This window comes from Pelobates fuscus, unplaced genomic scaffold (assembly GCF_036172605.1).
Source record: "Pelobates fuscus isolate aPelFus1 unplaced genomic scaffold, aPelFus1.pri scaffold_24, whole genome shotgun sequence".
In the NCBI taxonomy this organism is placed as follows: domain Eukaryota; kingdom Metazoa; phylum Chordata; class Amphibia; order Anura; family Pelobatidae; genus Pelobates; species Pelobates fuscus.
In genome coordinates, this window is record NW_026961888.1 from 122,923 (window position 1) to 139,617 (window position 16,695).

At 47.6% G+C, this 16,695-nt stretch overlaps 7 protein-coding genes across 7 annotated transcripts; 4 read left to right on the forward strand and 3 right to left on the reverse strand.

Annotated features, from left to right (window-relative positions):
- Positions 1–1,957: 1,957 nt before the first annotated feature.
- On the forward strand, positions 1,958–2,605 carry LOC134584788 (histone H1B-like). Its single transcript, XM_063440614.1, has one exon. It carries the CDS (start codon positions 1,961–1,963, stop codon positions 2,603–2,605), a length of 645 nt encoding a protein of 214 aa, XP_063296684.1. The 5' UTR covers positions 1,958–1,960.
- Positions 2,606–3,492: 887 nt separating this feature from the next.
- On the forward strand, positions 3,493–3,804 carry LOC134584807 (histone H4). Its single transcript, XM_063440630.1, has one exon. The coding sequence runs from the start codon at positions 3,493–3,495 to the stop codon at positions 3,802–3,804; it is 312 nt and encodes a 103-aa protein (XP_063296700.1).
- Positions 3,805–4,534: 730 nt separating this feature from the next.
- Positions 4,535–4,945, reverse strand: LOC134584806 (histone H3). Its single transcript, XM_063440629.1, has one exon. The coding sequence runs from the start codon at positions 4,943–4,945 to the stop codon at positions 4,535–4,537; it is 411 nt and encodes a 136-aa protein (XP_063296699.1).
- Positions 4,946–6,042: 1,097 nt separating this feature from the next.
- LOC134584850 (histone H2A type 2-B-like) lies at positions 6,043–6,432 on the reverse strand. Its single transcript, XM_063440667.1, has one exon. It carries the CDS (start codon positions 6,430–6,432, stop codon positions 6,043–6,045), a length of 390 nt encoding a protein of 129 aa, XP_063296737.1.
- A 295-nt stretch (positions 6,433–6,727) lies between these two features.
- On the forward strand, positions 6,728–7,108 carry LOC134584770 (histone H2B 1.1-like). The gene has a single exon (XM_063440598.1). The coding sequence runs from the start codon at positions 6,728–6,730 to the stop codon at positions 7,106–7,108; it is 381 nt and encodes a 126-aa protein (XP_063296668.1).
- Positions 7,109–12,808: 5,700 nt separating this feature from the next.
- Positions 12,809–13,456, forward strand: LOC134584837 (histone H1B-like). Its single transcript, XM_063440656.1, has one exon. It carries the CDS (start codon positions 12,812–12,814, stop codon positions 13,454–13,456), a length of 645 nt encoding a protein of 214 aa, XP_063296726.1. The 5' UTR covers positions 12,809–12,811.
- A 1,929-nt stretch (positions 13,457–15,385) lies between these two features.
- On the reverse strand, positions 15,386–15,796 carry LOC134584771 (histone H3-like). Its single transcript, XM_063440599.1, has one exon. The coding sequence runs from the start codon at positions 15,794–15,796 to the stop codon at positions 15,386–15,388; it is 411 nt and encodes a 136-aa protein (XP_063296669.1).
- Positions 15,797–16,695: the final 899 nt, after the last annotated feature.

Consider the following 16,695-nt stretch of genomic DNA (forward strand, 5'->3'; position numbering starts at 1 on the left):
TTTTTACCCACGGGAACTATCTCTCGTTCCCGGTATCGTCTATACGTTGTTTCATCTGTTTGCATGTGTGTGGTGCAGCCTCATGGTATAGCCTTGTGTTATGCGGATGTGTGGTGTAATTATACTTGCGACTCGTTGGATGACCAGTCTTGGTCGGGACCTCGTTTGGTACCGCAACAGAGTCCATATATTTGTCAGTCAGTTCATTTTTTTTGCTTTTTCCACTCCGGTGGCATTCTGGCTCGTGGTGCAGCGTTCTTTCCCTCTGGGTTCGTTGCAATGTTCCAGCTGCGCAGGATTTTCCGACCCTCCTCTGGTGTGCTGGCCGTCGTCACCGTACCGTTTCTCCTTATTAGAAGGCGGATTGGGTATCCCCATCTGTATTGCACATCGTTCTGTCGCAGTGCTTCCGTGATGTCTTTGAATTCTTTTCTCTTTTGAAGTGTGGCCGCTGATAGATCAGTGAATACTTTGATGTGTCTGTATTTCTGTGGCAATTCACGTTCTCCCCTTGTGGCTTGTAGTAGTGCCTCTTTTACATGGAAGTAGTGCAGATGTGTGAGCACATCCCTGGGGGTATCTTGTGGTAGGAACGTTGGCTTTTGGACCCTGTGGTACCTGTCTAAAAGTAGTACCTCTGCGGGCAGGTCTGGTGCTAGTTCTTTAAAGTACCCTATCAGGAACGCATGGAGCTCCTGCTGCTTCACTTCTTCAGAGATGCCTCTTATTCGTAAGTTCTGGCGCCTAGAGCGATCCTCTAGGTCCATTACCTTGCGCTGTGTGAATTCCAATTGTTGCTGTACATGCTGCATCTGGTCAGCCATGTCATTATGTGCTGCAGCTTGGTCTTCCACTCTCTGTTCCACATGTGTTGTCCTGTCTCCCAGTTCTTGCACTTCTTTGCGAAGTTCCCGCAGGGTGCTCTGGATTGAGGTGAGAATTTTGCTGGACATGTCGTCCAGACAGCTCTGCAGGAAATCCTGCGTGACAGGCAGGTTTTGCGGCCCAGGAGACGATTGCAGCGGCACTGTGTCATTCCCGCCGTCGCCATCTTGGTCCCGTTCCGTGAGGCCTGAAGTTTTAGGCGTCGATGTACGGGTCTGAAAAAAGTCGGATCGGTCCGTTTTTTCCGTTTGTTTTTTCTGCTTCGTGTTAGCCATGATGTTTCCCAGTAGTCAGGTCTTTTGGAGTCAGCGATAAGCTTTTTTCTTAGCTTTGTTGGGCCGGCGGCTTGCGGAGCTCAGATCAGTGCGACCATCCGCGTTGCTCGCTAGGCCACGCCCCCACAGTGTGTGTGTTTTAATATAACTGGTCTTAGTTGTTGTTAGAGGGTAAACATAGATATATAACATACAATTATGTAATTATGTAATTTAAAAATTGCCACGACTAAGAGCTCTTCTGCTATGATCTTACTACATCCTACCTGAGCTACCTGTCTGAACAAACGAGGATCAAAATCCCTTTTCTCTGTTTCTTTACGACACGAGCTTCAACCCACCTTGATAACACGGGCCCCTTCCCTTTCTTGCATAAGAGTGAGAAAGAAAACCTTGGAATATATTCTTTTAATAGTTATCACAGTAATGTTTGTGGAGAACATCAGGCTCATCCCAAAGGAGATGTGTCAGCTTTCACCGGCTCTGCTAGATCGTGACAACCCTCGGGACCCATGGAGCTGCTAATGAATTCTTGGTTAGATAGTTTAGTACATTCCACGATAGATGGCATCGACCTCCGTCCTCTTATTTTACCTAAATGTATTCGTTTTATCCATTCGGAAACACAGTGTGAGAGCAGAGTGTGAAAAGATGGAGTAGGGACAGTGGAGGGTGTGTCATAAGACTGTATCCAATCAGAGCGTGGTTAGATCAGCCAATAAGATGCTAGCTGGAGATGTATAATTTGGAGGCTGCTGCGGGCGCGTATTATTGCTTGATCTTCATAGAGAATAGTGACCATGTCTGAAGCCGCCCCAGCTCCCGCCGCCGCACCTGCGGTAGAAAGCGCCTCCAAGAAGAAGCAGCCCAAGAAAGCAGCCGGTGTCAAGAAAGCCGCTAAGCCCTCCGGTCCTAGCGTGTCCGAGCTCATTGTCAAAGCTGTGTCCGCTTCTAAAGAGCGCAGCGGGGTGTCCCTGGCAGCTCTGAAGAAGGCTTTGGCTGCTTCTGGTTATGATGTGGAAAAGAATAACAGCCGCCTCAAGCTGGCTCTCAAGGGCTTGGTGACTAAAAGCACTCTCGTCCAGGTCAAAGGAAGCGGAGCTTCTGGCTCCTTCAAGCTCAACAAAAAGCAGGCGGAGAGCAAGGACAAGGCTACCAAGAAAAAGGCACCGGCTAAAGTCAAGAAGCCTGCCCCGAAGAAAGCCACCAAGTCTCCAGCCAAACCTAAGAAGGTAGCTGCAAAGAGCCCGAAAAAGGCCAAAAAGCCGGCCGCCTCCGCTAAAAAGGCCACCAAAAGTCCGAAGAAAGTCAAAGCCGCCAAGCCCAAGAAGGTAGTGAAAAGCCCGGCTAAGAAGACCGTGAAGAGCCCTGCCAAAAAGGCAGCCAAACCCAAAGCCGCAAAGAGTCCTGCAAAGGCTAAAAAGGCAGCTCCCAAAAAGAAATAAGCCTTGCTCGCATTTAATTTTATTTTCCAAACCCCAAAGGCTCTTGTAAGAGCCACCACATTCTCATTTCAGAGCTATATATCAGTGATGGCAACGTATTTGTTTTGGTGTCATGTCACACATATCGTTCCCCCTCCATCCCTCATTCTAAAGTCAGGAATAACCTAATGAATCCTGTAATCCCAGCATCTAGTGCTCGAAAAGATTACACAGGAATGTATCTTGTCGGTGTGGCTAAGTCCCCGTATACCAGTGCTACACTTGAGCGTTGATTTTTTTTATTTTTTTTTGGCTTAGAAATTCCCTCCGTTCTAAGATACTGAGGGTGTTTCTTCATTAAATTGCGAAAGGCCAGTTTTAGTGAGAAACGCATATAATATATAGAATATCACACAGTGTCCTTCCAGACTAGATTTAATGTTATTGCCTTTTTCAGTAAGATAATAAAGCAGAACATATTTTAGGGATTGCGATTTTGTACATGGTGATAATAAAAGGGACTGTCCTCGTCCTCTCTCCACGTGTGAAACGGGTGCTTATTTCGATATTCAAAGAGTGATAAAGCCCAAGAAATGATACCTTGTGCAGTAGCTAAGCCGACTATCAAAGAAACACTAAAGACATGATAAAATGATTATACTTCAAAAGACTTCACGATTGTGAAATCTTTTGAAGCATAAACAGCTTTGGTTTTAAAAGCCAGAACCATTTCGAGCACGGAAGGAGAGGGTTAAGCATATTATTGAGAGGAAAAAAAAAAGTGAAGGGGCGTGTTTAAAACGCCCGCCTCCTTTGCTGCAGGTCCCCATACGGTCCGTCCGAGGAGTATATAAGGAAGAGCTTTGCACAGCATCTCATATCGTTCGTGCAGAAAGAAGAGCAGAACCATGTCTGGCAGAGGCAAAGGAGGAAAGGGTCTCGGAAAAGGTGGCGCTAAGCGTCACAGGAAGGTTCTTCGTGACAACATCCAGGGCATTACCAAGCCTGCAATTCGTCGCCTTGCTCGCAGGGGAGGCGTGAAGCGTATTTCCGGCCTCATCTATGAGGAGACTCGCGGGGTGCTGAAGGTATTCCTGGAGAACGTCATCCGGGACGCCGTCACTTACACCGAGCATGCCAAGAGGAAGACTGTCACCGCCATGGACGTAGTTTATGCTCTTAAGCGCCAGGGCCGCACTCTCTATGGCTTCGGAGGTTAAAACTCGGGCTTGACTTTACCGCACACCCCATTAACCCAAAGGCCCTTTTCAGGGCCACCCACTTTTTCACTAAAAGACTGAACCTAATCACTTTAACCCCTTCCACACCTGATAAATTGCCTGCTATCTACATAGATACACCGAGAAGGAGATAGTAGTAGAGGCTGCTCCCAAACATCTAGACGGGAAAGGTTGCTAAACACTGTATTTGTAGACCGCATTTTTGAACCATCGGAGGATTTGGAGCCGCCTTCTGTTAATGGTAGGGGATGTAAAAAAATATGAGCAAGTACGTACACACACACTGTCAAGAAAGCTCTGGTTTTGGTGTATTGTTACTGTTGCCTACATTTAATACATGCTTGCAGCCACTTAAATAGAAACATTGTTACTAGCTTTGCATATGCACTCCTGTGTTAACTATGTATTCTCCTCTAAGCGAAAAAGTAGTCTTTTTCCTGCTGCCTCTCCACACGATGGATTCTAAATAGTGAAGTTATTGTAAAATCGCCAGTGAAATAGACCAGCAGAGATGATGGCTACATCGTTGCCTGACGTGAAAATGGGATATGTGGGGACATTTGAGCATTGTAGTGTGTGGGCTCCGTAGCTAGCCCGCTCAAAGTCACAGGCTAAAAGACACGTTTTTATGAATGTGTTGGAGCTCGTTCGAGTGCAGATTTGGTGGCTCTTAAAAGAGCCTTTGTGTTTTGTGTTAGCAGGTTTCAACTTAAGCACGTTCGCCTCGGATCCTACGAGCCAGCTGGATGTCTTTGGGCATGATTGTGACCCTCTTAGCGTGGATGGCGCACAAGTTGGTATCCTCAAAAAGACCAACCAGGTAAGCCTCGCTAGCCTCTTGCAGAGCCATGACAGCAGAGCTCTGGAAGCGCAGATCAGTCTTGAAATCCTGAGCGATCTCACGGACAAGGCGCTGGAAGGGCAGCTTGCGGATGAGCAGCTCGGTGGACTTCTGATAACGGCGGATCTCCCTGAGAGCCACAGTTCCTGGACGGTAACGGTGAGGCTTTTTCACTCCCCCGGTAGCTGGGGCGCTCTTTCTAGCAGCTTTGGTGGCTAGCTGCTTGCGGGGAGCCTTGCCTCCGGTCGACTTACGGGCTGTCTGCTTAGTTCTGGCCATTGTAGCAAAACGAAAGGGAATGAACGCTGCTCGCTGTAGCCTGGGCTTTATAGCCGATACGGCGTTTTCATTGGTTCATCAAGTGGGTGGTATGTTCTGATTGGCTGAAAACAAATAGTAAACCATTTCAAAATACCCGCTCAAATCAACTGCTTCTCATCCCCTCCCCCACATTCAAAATGCCCGCTCAAATCAACTGCTTCATCCCCTCCCCCCTCCTCCATCTATTGAGACCACGCGCCCAAAGAAGGGATCTAAGCCTTTAGTGACCCTTCCTGTCCTGACAGCATTTATTATAGACGCTACTAGTTGAAAGGAATGGCAGTGGGCAGTAATGGACGTATTCCTCCCAACATACTTATTAATAGCTGTATAGGCTTTATCGAGGGGGAGGGGTGCATGGGACATTGACCTCTTACACATGCAGAAAGGCCGCTTCTTTCGATGGGATAGAAGCCACGTCTGATAAAGGACTTTCACTCACAGGACGCTCAGTAGCCATACAAATGAGCTCCAGGAGACAGAGCAGCAGGAAATGTTACAAAGCATCCACTTATTGAAACAATGTTTTCAGCCGAGAGGCCAGGCTATTAAGGCTGCGTTAACTCATCCAGCAGCACAGACAACAGAGCTGTAGCGCCGCTAGGATTTGAACGCTCATAGTAGGTTTCACCCGGCATGTCCTCCAGACAGCGGGAGAGGGGGGAATCCTGAGAGTGAGCGACATGTAGAGATGCCCCGCTTAACAAAAGAGGACCTGTACACTATATACACTTGCCCCAATTGGTATTAATTTGCTGCTGCGTTTATCATAGACATGCATGGCAGCCATTGATTTTAACTAGTTCTATAGCTGGAATGTTGGACAGGATATGGACTGCAAATGGGACTCAGTCAGTGCTGTGACAGAAGCGCCCTAATATTTTAGCTTGCCTATGAGCTGCCAGCGTGGTGTGTGTGTGTGTGTGTGTGTAGATACAGGGAACGGTTTGCGCGCAGCAGAACAATTAATCGGCTCTTTGTGGAGAACGTGGGTGGCTCTTAAAAGAGCCTTTGTGTTTGGTAGGTGAGGGAGGCAGGTGCAGCAGCTGTCCGCTTTACTTGCTCTTGGGCTTGTGGCTCTCGGTCTTCTTGGGCAGCAGCACAGCCTGGATGTTAGGCAGGACACCTCCCTGGGCGATAGTCACTCCTCCCAGCAGTTTGTTGAGCTCTTCATCGTTACGGACAGCGAGCTGGAGATGGCGGGGAATGATGCGGGTCTTTTTGTTGTCTCTAGCGGCATTCCCTGCCAGCTCCAGAATCTCAGCGGTCAGGTACTCCAGCACTGCAGCCAGATAGACGGGGGCACCGGCTCCCACACGCTCTGCATAATTGCCCTTCCTCAGCAAACGGTGGACTCTGCCGACTGGGAACTGAAGTCCCGCTCGGGATGAGCGAGTCTTCGCCTTTGCACGGGTCTTTCCACCTTGCTTTCCGCGGCCAGACATGTTTGTTCTTGATTGAATGCAAGAAGATGAAAACTCCTCCCCTACCACAGGCTATTTATAAACACACTGTGCTCTGTGATTGGATGACTTTACAAGCAGCCAATTAGAGACACGTTATACAGGGAACCAATCTATTGCTGGAGCTAGTGTTAAACAGCCGCTTCCTTACGTCATCTGACTTTAGCAACCAATCGCAGGAAGGGAAGCGGAAGGGCCTCATTTACATGGTCCGCCTATAAATAGAACCGCCGGAGCAAGCAGCTTGCTATTCGCTCGCGAGCTAACAGCGTTAATCATGCCTGATCCAGCAAAGTCCGCACCAGCCCCCAAGAAAGGCTCCAAAAAAGCCGTCACCAAGACTCAGAAGAAAGATGGCAAGAAGCGTAGAAAGAGCAGGAAGGAGAGCTATGCCATCTACGTGTACAAGGTGCTGAAGCAGGTCCATCCCGACACCGGCATCTCCTCCAAGGCAATGGGGATCATGAACTCCTTTGTCAATGATATCTTTGAGCGCATCGCAGGAGAAGCTTCTCGCCTGGCTCACTACAACAAGCGCTCCACCATCACCTCCCGGGAGATCCAGACTGCCGTGCGCCTGCTACTACCCGGAGAGCTGGCAAAGCACGCCGTGTCTGAGGGCACCAAGGCTGTCACAAAGTACACCAGCGCCAAGTAAATGTCCGCCTCCCTGACCACCCGCTAACACAAAGGCTCTTTTAAGAGCCACCCACACTGTCTCTCTCAGAGCTGGCATCACACCCATGCATCAACTCTACAGCTTACTTGCTGCCCACCACAAGCTCACGCAAACGTGTAGCTTTCCTTTCACTTAACCCTTTCCATGCTGTCCTGTAACTCTGAAGATCTCGAGCTGCTCGTGTTTGCACATTTTAGACACTTGTATCACTCACATGCTGATTTAGCCACCTAATGCTCAGTTTGCTCCGCTCTATTACTTTCAAGTCTACCTAGATACCGGACTTGATCTTAGAAGATATTCGTTGGGCGGCTGTATATCTAGTAACTGTAGATTAGGGACAGGCTTCTTATTCAGGGTAGCGCTTGAAGTCGCATTAGGGATATTATAAAAGCTGCTACTGTAGGAGATCTTATACCTAATACTTTACCAAATGGCTACATGGCCAGGGATTTCACTCGATAAGTGTATCCGTTTCTTTCTCTTTTGTTATAGCCTATTGAAACAATGTTTCACTTCATCCTGATACTGTCTATTACTATGTTGCAACTCATTGGAACTTTTTCGGGATGGGTATTTGCAATGTACGAAAGAGATATTGAATTTTGGGTATAAGTGTCATTTTTACCGCAGCTATGCGGCCTGTCCAGGATAGAAACTTTCCCTTCCATTTTTGTATGGTGTCCATGATCACTGTTCGGAGACTTTCGTAGTTTAGTTTAAATAGTCGTGCTGGGTTTCTGGGAATCTTAAGTCCCAGAAACGACACGTAGTCGTCCCTCCAGTCCAGTTGAAATGCCATTTTCAGCCTGTCCACTAGGTCACTATCCAAATTTATCCCCAAAGCTTGCGTCTTAGTGACATTTAACTTGTAGTACGAGACTGCCCCATACTCATGTATTTGTGCCATCAGGTTTGGTAAGGATATTAACGGTTGTGTAATTGTTACCAGGATATCATCCGCGAAGAGGTTTAATTTGTACTCTCTCTCTCCCAGGGTTATTCCCCGTATGGATCGGTCTGCTCTTATGGCTGCTGCCAGTGGTTCCAGCGCTAGAATGTATAGTAACGGGGATAAGGGACATCCCTGTCTCGACCCATTAGTTATCGTAATTTGTTTAGACATGAATCCAGCATTCAGTACCCTTGCCGTGGGACGGGAATACAGTGCTTTTACTGCACTCAAAAACCCCTGGGGGAATTTGTATTTGCGGAGCACAGCTTCCAGAAACGGCCAGGCAAGCCGATCAAAAGCTTTTTCGGCATCCAGGGAGAGTAGAACACCCCCTCCCCGGATCCGAAGCAGGCTGTGCACAAGGTCCACTACCTTCCTTGTGTTGTCGGATCCCTGTCTACCCGTGGTGAAGCCCACTTGGTCGTCATGTATCAGTGTGGGGATGATGTGGGTGAGCCTGGTGGCTTGGACTTTAGCATATAACTTGGTGTCAGTATTGAGCAGCGATATCGGTCTAAAGTTTTGGCTACACGTGGGGGATTTCCCTGGCTTGGGCAATGTAACAATATGCGCTTCTAGCATATCTGCGGGGGTTTTCTCTTTCTGCGTGGATACATTAAACAGGTTGGCTAGGTGTAGGGTCAAGGTGCTGGCAAATTTCTTATAGTAGGCGTTCGTGAGGCCATCCGGCCCTGGTGCTTTCCCAGGAGGGAGATGTGTGATGGCCTGCAGAATTTCGGCCTCGGTTATAGGGGCCTGTAGTGTGTTTATTTGTTCCTCTGTTAGTGAGGGTAGGGTTATTTTTTCCAGGTAGCGTTCTATGTTCCCAAGGGTTGGCTGTATGGTGTTTGGATCTTGCCCTAAATTGTACAGGGTCGTATAGTAGTCTGCAAATATGTCGCTGATGTCTTTGGGCGTTACTCTTTTCTCCCCATTGGAGTTTAGTAGGTACGGGATCTTTGTGTTCATGCTTTTTTGTGTTAGTCTTCTGGCTAGAAGTTTGCTCGCCCTATTGCCTTGTGTATATTGCGTCGCCTTGAGTTTTCTAAGGCTAAATCCCATTACTGCCAGGTCGTGTTCCCTAATGTCATTTAGTTGTTCCTTTATTTTCGTCTGTAGCATTGGTGACGGGGTCAGTTGGTTTTGTTTGTTGAGGCTATACAGTGTTTTCAGCCAGCTTTTCATTTTTGCCTGAGATTTCTGTTTCAGTGCGCTAGCTTTCCCTATGATTAATCCTCTGATTACTGGTTTGTGTGCTTGCCAGAGGGTTTCTGGGGAAATGTCTGGGTGTGTGTTCGTCTCAAAATACTGTTTAATGTCTTCCCCTAAACGCTCGCAGAAACGCTCATCATGTAGTATGGACTCATTCAGGCGCCAAGGGCTGCGATGTTTGTAGTCATAGGCATCCTGTAGTTCTAGGGTTATGGGGGCATGATCGGACCACGTGATGGTACCTATGGAGCAGGCCTTAAGCTGATTTAGGAATGAGCCTTTTATGTAAAACCCGTCTATGCGAGAATACGTGTTGTGTGCTTGAGAAAAGAAAGTATAATCTCTCTCTTCCGGGTGTAGCACCCTCCATGCGTCGTATAAGTCATGGTCTCTAAATAGTCGCGTTAGAGGTTTACATTCTCGTGTCAGTGTTGTGGACCTGGGTGTGTGTGGGGGGACCGTGGTGTCCCATCGCGGATCCAGAATGTGGTTCAGATCTCCACATATGGTGGTAACGCCTCTTTGAACCGGTGTGATTTGTGCAATCAGTTTATGCAAAAAATTTCTCTGATTTGTGTTGGGTGCATACATGTTGATTATCGTGTGTTCCAGATTATTAATTTCACACACTAGTATTATATATCTCCCTTGCGGGTCTATAGATTCGTATAACAGCTTAAAGGACACATCTCTACTGATTAAGATAGATACTCCCCTAGTTTTTGATGTGTAGGTGCTATGGTACTGCGTGGGGAATTGTGCCCGTGCTATGGTTATGGTCTGTTTAAGGTGGGTTTCTTGTAGGCATACAACATCGGGGTGTATTTTGTGCAGATCTCTGGTCAGGCAGTGGCGTTTCACCGGGGTATTCAACCCCTTTACATTATGACAGTATATTCTCATGTTCTATTGGGTATACTGGCGGTTGTTTCGTGGGTCATTGGGTGGCAAGATTTGTCTGTAGGTGCTACCTTCTTTAGTGAGTATCCTGATCCTAAGGGCTCGTGTAGCAGTCCCGCTGCTCATTCCCCATGTGACCAACTTTATTCTCTGGAGGTTCCCTGACATAGGTGTATGCTCTCCCTGATTTGCGCTTGTCTTGTGCTTAAGGGTTGACCTGCGGACTGGTCCCTGTTTGGAGGGTGAGGGTTGGAGAGGTGGGTATAGGTAGGGTGCAACAGTAATGCAGTCTTTTTCCATAACATAGGAAGAAATCATTACAACATTTAACATATATACAGTAAAATCAAGATCAGTGTACATTTCCCAATGAAGGGTGAGGCACTAACTAGATAGTGCCGGGTAGGAGCGTGGTAGTCGTGTGCGTGTATAAGAAGTAGAGATCAGTGGGTGAGCTCGCTAGGCCCGATATGTGCTGTCATTCATCACATGACAGCCATGTCCGTGTCGTGTGTTGATTACTTATCGGTAGATGCGGGTGAAGCCTGGGTTCTTTCTTCCCTTACAATGGCAGCCTGCTTCTACCAGTGTGTGCAACTACTTTTTTTTTTTTTTGTTTTGTTTGTAACGTGTCTCTGCCCTATCAATAGGCACTTTTTTACCCACGGGAACTATCTCTCGTTCCCGGTATCGTCTATACGTTGTTTCATCTGTTTGCATGTGTGTGGTGCAGCCTCATGGTATAGCCTTGTGTTATGCGGATGTGTGGTGTAATTATACTTGCGACTCGTTGGATGACCAGTCTTGGTCGGGACCTCGTTTGGTACCGCAACAGAGTCCATATATTTGTCAGTCAGTTCATTTTTTTTGCTTTTTCCACTCCGGTGGCATTCTGGCTCGTGGTGCAGCGTTCTTTCCCTCTGGGTTCGTTGCAATGTTCCAGCTGCGCAGGATTTTCCGACCCTCCTCTGGTGTGCTGGCCGTCGTCACCGTACCGTTTCTCCTTATTAGAAGGCGGATTGGGTATCCCCATCTGTATTGCACATCGTTCTGTCGCAGTGCTTCCGTGATGTCTTTGAATTCTTTTCTCTTTTGAAGTGTGGCCGCTGATAGATCAGTGAATACTTTGATGTGTCTGTATTTCTGTGGCAATTCACGTTCTCCCCTTGTGGCTTGTAGTAGTGCCTCTTTTACATGGAAGTAGTGCAGATGTGTGAGCACATCCCTGGGGGTATCTTGTGGTAGGAACGTTGGCTTTTGGACCCTGTGGTACCTGTCTAAAAGTAGTACCTCTGCGGGCAGGTCTGGTGCTAGTTCTTTAAAGTACCCTATCAGGAACGCATGGAGCTCCTGCTGCTTCACTTCTTCAGAGATGCCTCTTATTCGTAAGTTCTGGCGCCTAGAGCGATCCTCTAGGTCCATTACCTTGCGCTGTGTGAATTCCAATTGTTGCTGTACATGCTGCATCTGGTCAGCCATGTCATTATGTGCTGCAGCTTGGTCTTCCACTCTCTGTTCCACATGTGTTGTCCTGTCTCCCAGTTCTTGCACTTCTTTGCGAAGTTCCCGCAGGGTGCTCTGGATTGAGGTGAGAATTTTGCTGGACATGTCGTCCAGACAGCTCTGCAGGAAATCCTGCGTGACAGGCAGGTTTTGCGGCCCAGGAGACGATTGCAGCGGCACTGTGTCATTCCCGCCGTCGCCATCTTGGTCCCGTTCCGTGAGGCCTGAAGTTTTAGGCGTCGATGTACGGGTCTGAAAAAAGTCGGATCGGTCCGTTTTTTCCGTTTGTTTTTTCTGCTTCGTGTTAGCCATGATGTTTCCCAGTAGTCAGGTCTTTTGGAGTCAGCGATAAGCTTTTTTCTTAGCTTTGTTGGGCCGGCGGCTTGCGGAGCTCAGATCAGTGCGACCATCCGCGTTGCTCGCTAGGCCACGCCCCCACAGTGTGTGTGTTTTAATATAACTGGTCTTAGTTGTTGTTAGAGGGTAAACATAGATATATAACATACAATTATGTAATTATGTAATTTAAAAATTGCCACGACTAAGAGCTCTTCTGCTATGATCTTACTACATCCTACCTGAGCTACCTGTCTGAACAAACGAGGATCAAAATCCCTTTTCTCTGTTTCTTTACGACACGAGCTTCAACCCACCTTGATAACACGGGCCCCTTCCCTTTCTTGCATAAGAGTGAGAAAGAAAACCTTGGAATATATTCTTTTAATAGTTATCACAGTAATGTTTGTGGAGAACATCAGGCTCATCCCAAAGGAGATGTGTCAGCTTTCACCGGCTCTGCTAGATCGTGACAACCCTCGGGACCCATGGAGCTGCTAATGAATTCTTGGTTAGATAGTTTAGTACATTCCACGATAGATGGCATCGACCTCCGTCCTCTTATTTTACCTAAATGTATTCGTTTTATCCATTCGGAAACACAGTGTGAGAGCAGAGTGTGAAAAGATGGAGTAGGGACAGTGGAGGGTGTGTCATAAGACTGTATCCAATCAGAGCGTGGTTAGATCAGCCAATAAGATGCTAGCTGGAGATGTATAATTTGGAGGCTGCTGCGGGCGCGTATTATTGCTTGATCTTCATAGAGAATAGTGACCATGTCTGAAGCCGCCCCAGCTCCCGCCGCCGCACCTGCGGTAGAAAGCGCCTCCAAGAAGAAGCAGCCCAAGAAAGCAGCCGGTGTCAAGAAAGCCGCTAAGCCCTCCGGTCCTAGCGTGTCCGAGCTCATTGTCAAAGCTGTGTCCGCTTCTAAAGAGCGCAGCGGGGTGTCCCTGGCAGCTCTGAAGAAGGCTTTGGCTGCTTCTGGTTATGATGTGGAAAAGAATAACAGCCGCCTCAAGCTGGCTCTCAAGGGCTTGGTGACTAAAAGCACTCTCGTCCAGGTCAAAGGAAGCGGAGCTTCCGGCTCCTTCAAGCTCAACAAAAAGCAGGCGGAGAGCAAGGACAAGGCTACCAAGAAAAAGGCACCGGCTAAAGTCAAGAAGCCTGCCCCGAAGAAAGCCACCAAGTCTCCAGCCAAACCTAAGAAGGTAGCTGCAAAGAGCCCGAAAAAGGCCAAAAAGCCGGCCGCCTCCGCTAAAAAGGCCACCAAAAGTCCGAAGAAAGTCAAAGCCGCCAAGCCCAAGAAGGTAGTGAAAAGCCCGGCTAAGAAGACCGTGAAGAGCCCTGCCAAAAAGGCAGCCAAACCCAAAGCCGCAAAGAGTCCTGCAAAGGCTAAAAAGGCAGCTCCCAAAAAGAAATAAGCCTTGCTCGCATTTAATTTTATTTTCCAAACCCCAAAGGCTCTTGTAAGAGCCACCACATTCTCATTTCAGAGCTATATATCAGTGATGGCAACGTGTTTGTTTTGGTGTCATGTCACACATATCGTTCCCCCTCCATCCCTCATTCTAAAGTCAGGAATAACCTAATGAATCCTGTAATCCCAGCATCTAGTGCTCGAAAAGATTACACAGGAATGTATCTTGTCGGTGTGGCTAAGTCCCCGTATACCAGTGCTACACTTGAGCGTTGATTTTTTTTATTTTTTTTTGGCTTAGAAATTCCCTCCGTTCTAAGATACTGAGGGTGTTTCTTCATTAAATTGCGAAAGGCCAGTTTTAGTGAGAAACGCATATAATATATAGAATATCACACAGTGTCCTTCCAGACTAGATTTAATGTTATTGCCTTTTTCAGTAAGATAATAAAGCAGAACATATTTTAGGGATTGCGATTTTGTACATGGTGATAATAAAAGGGACTGTCCTCGTCCTCTCTCCACGTGTGAAACGGGCGCTTATTTCGATATTCAAAGAGTGATAAAGCCCAAGAAATGATACCTTGTGCAGTAGCTAAGCCGACTATCAAAGAAACACTAAAGACATGATAAAATGATTATACTTCAAAAGACTTCACGATTGTGAAATCTTTTGAAGCATAAACAGCTTTGGTTTTAAAAGCCAGAACCATTTCGAGCACGGAAGGAGAGGGTTAAGCATATTATTGAGAGGAAAAAAAAAAGTGAAGGGGCGTGTTTAAAACGCCCGCCTCCTTTGCTGCAGGTCCCCATACGGTCCGTCCGAGGAGTATATAAGGAAGAGCTTTGCACAGCATCTCATATCGTTCGTGCAGAAAGAAGAGCAGAACCATGTCTGGCAGAGGCAAAGGAGGAAAGGGTCTCGGAAAAGGTGGCGCTAAGCGTCACAGGAAGGTTCTTCGTGACAACATCCAGGGCATTACCAAGCCTGCAATTCGTCGCCTTGCTCGCAGGGGAGGCGTGAAGCGTATTTCCGGCCTCATCTATGAGGAGACTCGCGGGGTGCTGAAGGTATTCCTGGAGAACGTCATCCGGGACGCCGTCACTTACACCGAGCATGCCAAGAGGAAGACTGTCACCGCCATGGACGTAGTTTATGCTCTTAAGCGCCAGGGCCGCACTCTCTATGGCTTCGGAGGTTAAAACTCGGGCTTGACTTTACCGCACACCCCATTAACCCAAAGGCCCTTTTCAGGGCCACCCACTTTTTCACTAAAAGACTGAACCTAATCACTTTAACCCCTTCCACACCTGATAAATTGCCTGCTATCTACATAGATACACCGAGAAGGAGATAGTAGTAGAGGCTGCTCCCAAACATCTAGACGGGAAAGGTTGCTAAACACTGTATTTGTAGACCGCATTTTTGAACCATCGGAGGATTTGGAGCCGCCTTCTGTTAATGGTAGGGGATGTAAAAAAATATGAGCAAGTACGTACACACACACTGTCAAGAAAGCTCTGGTTTTGGTGTATTGTTACTGTTGCCTACATTTAATACATGCTTGCAGCCACTTAAATAGAAACATTGTTACTAGCTTTGCATATGCACTCCTGTGTTAACTATGTATTCTCCTCTAAGCGAAAAAGTAGTCTTTTTCCTGCTGCCTCTCCACACGATGGATTCTAAATAGTGAAGTTATTGTAAAATCGCCAGTGAAATAGACCAGCAGAGATGATGGCTACATCGTTGCCTGACGTGAAAATGGGATATGTGGGGACATTTGAGCATTGTAGTGTGTGGGCTCCGTAGCTAGCCCGCTCAAAGTCACAGGCTAAAAGACACGTTTTTATGAATGTGTTGGAGCTCGTTCGAGTGCAGATTTGGTGGCTCTTAAAAGAGCCTTTGTGTTTTGTGTTAGCAGGTTTCAACTTAAGCACGTTCGCCTCGGATCCTACGAGCCAGCTGGATGTCTTTGGGCATGATTGTGACCCTCTTAGCGTGGATGGCGCACAAGTTGGTATCCTCAAAAAGACCAACCAGGTAAGCCTCGCTAGCCTCTTGCAGAGCCATGACAGCAGAGCTCTGGAAGCGCAGATCAGTCTTGAAATCCTGAGCGATCTCACGGACAAGGCGCTGGAAGGGCAGCTTGCGGATGAGCAGCTCGGTGGACTTCTGATAACGGCGGATCTCCCTGAGAGCCACAGTTCCTGGACGGTAACGGTGAGGCTTTTTCACTCCCCCGGTAGCTAGGGCGCTCTTTCTAGCAGCTTTGGTGGCTAGCTGCTTGCGGGGAGCCTTGCCTCCGGTCGACTTACGGGCTGTCTGCTTAGTTCTGGCCATTGTAGCAAAACGAAAGGGAATGAACGCTGCTCGCTGTAGCCTGGGCTTTATAGCCGATACGGCGTTTTCATTGGTTCATCAAGTGGGTGGTATGTTCTGATTGGCTGAAAACAAATAGTAAACCATTTCAAAATACCCGCTCAAATCAACTGCTTCTCATCCCCTCCCCCACATTCAAAATGCCCGCTCAAATCAACTGCTTCATCCCCTCCCCCCTCCTCCATCTATTGAGACCACGCGCCCAAAGAAGGGATCTAAGCCTTTAGTGACCCTTCCTGTCCTGACAGCATTTATTATAGACGCTACTAGTTGAAAGGAATGGCAGTGGGCAGTAATGGACGTATTCCTCCCAACATACTTATTAATAGCTGTATAGGCTTTATCGAGGGGGAGGGGTGCATGGGACATTGACCTCTTACACATGCAGAAAGGCCGCTTCTTTCGATGGGATAGAAGCCACGTCTGATAAAGGACTTTCACTCACAGGACGCTCAGTAGCCATACAAATGAGCTCCAGGAGACAGAGCAGCAGGAAATGTTACAAAGCATCCACTTATTGAAACAATGTTTTCAGCCGAGAGGCCAGGCTATTAAGGCTGCGTTAACTCATCCAGCAGCACAGACAACAGAGCTGTAGCGCCGCTAGGATTTGAACGCTCATAGTAGGTTTCACCCGGCATGTCCTCCAGACAGCGGGAGAGGGGGGAATCCTGAGAGTGAGCGACATGTAGAGATGCCCCGCTTAACAAAAGAGGACCTGTACACTATATACACTTGCCCCAATTGGTATTAATTTGCTGCTGCGTTTATCATAGACATGCATGGCAGCCATTGATTTTAACTAGTTCTATAGCTGGAATGTTGGACAGGATATGGACTGCAAATGGGACTCAGTCAGT

Excerpts from the sequence above, each read along its gene's own strand:
- LOC134584770 (XM_063440598.1), top strand. The coding sequence starts at position 6,728 with ATGCCTGATCCAGCAAAGTCCGCACCAGCCCCCAAGAAAGGCTCCAAA.
- LOC134584788 (XM_063440614.1), top strand. The coding sequence starts at position 1,961 with ATGTCTGAAGCCGCCCCAGCTCCCGCCGCCGCACCTGCGGTAGAAAGC.
- LOC134584771 (XM_063440599.1), bottom strand. The coding sequence starts at position 15,796 with ATGGCCAGAACTAAGCAGACAGCCCGTAAGTCGACCGGAGGCAAGGCT.
- LOC134584837 (XM_063440656.1), top strand. The coding sequence starts at position 12,812 with ATGTCTGAAGCCGCCCCAGCTCCCGCCGCCGCACCTGCGGTAGAAAGC.
- LOC134584807 (XM_063440630.1), top strand. The coding sequence starts at position 3,493 with ATGTCTGGCAGAGGCAAAGGAGGAAAGGGTCTCGGAAAAGGTGGCGCT.
- LOC134584806 (XM_063440629.1), bottom strand. The coding sequence starts at position 4,945 with ATGGCCAGAACTAAGCAGACAGCCCGTAAGTCGACCGGAGGCAAGGCT.
- LOC134584850 (XM_063440667.1), bottom strand. The coding sequence starts at position 6,432 with ATGTCTGGCCGCGGAAAGCAAGGTGGAAAGACCCGTGCAAAGGCGAAG.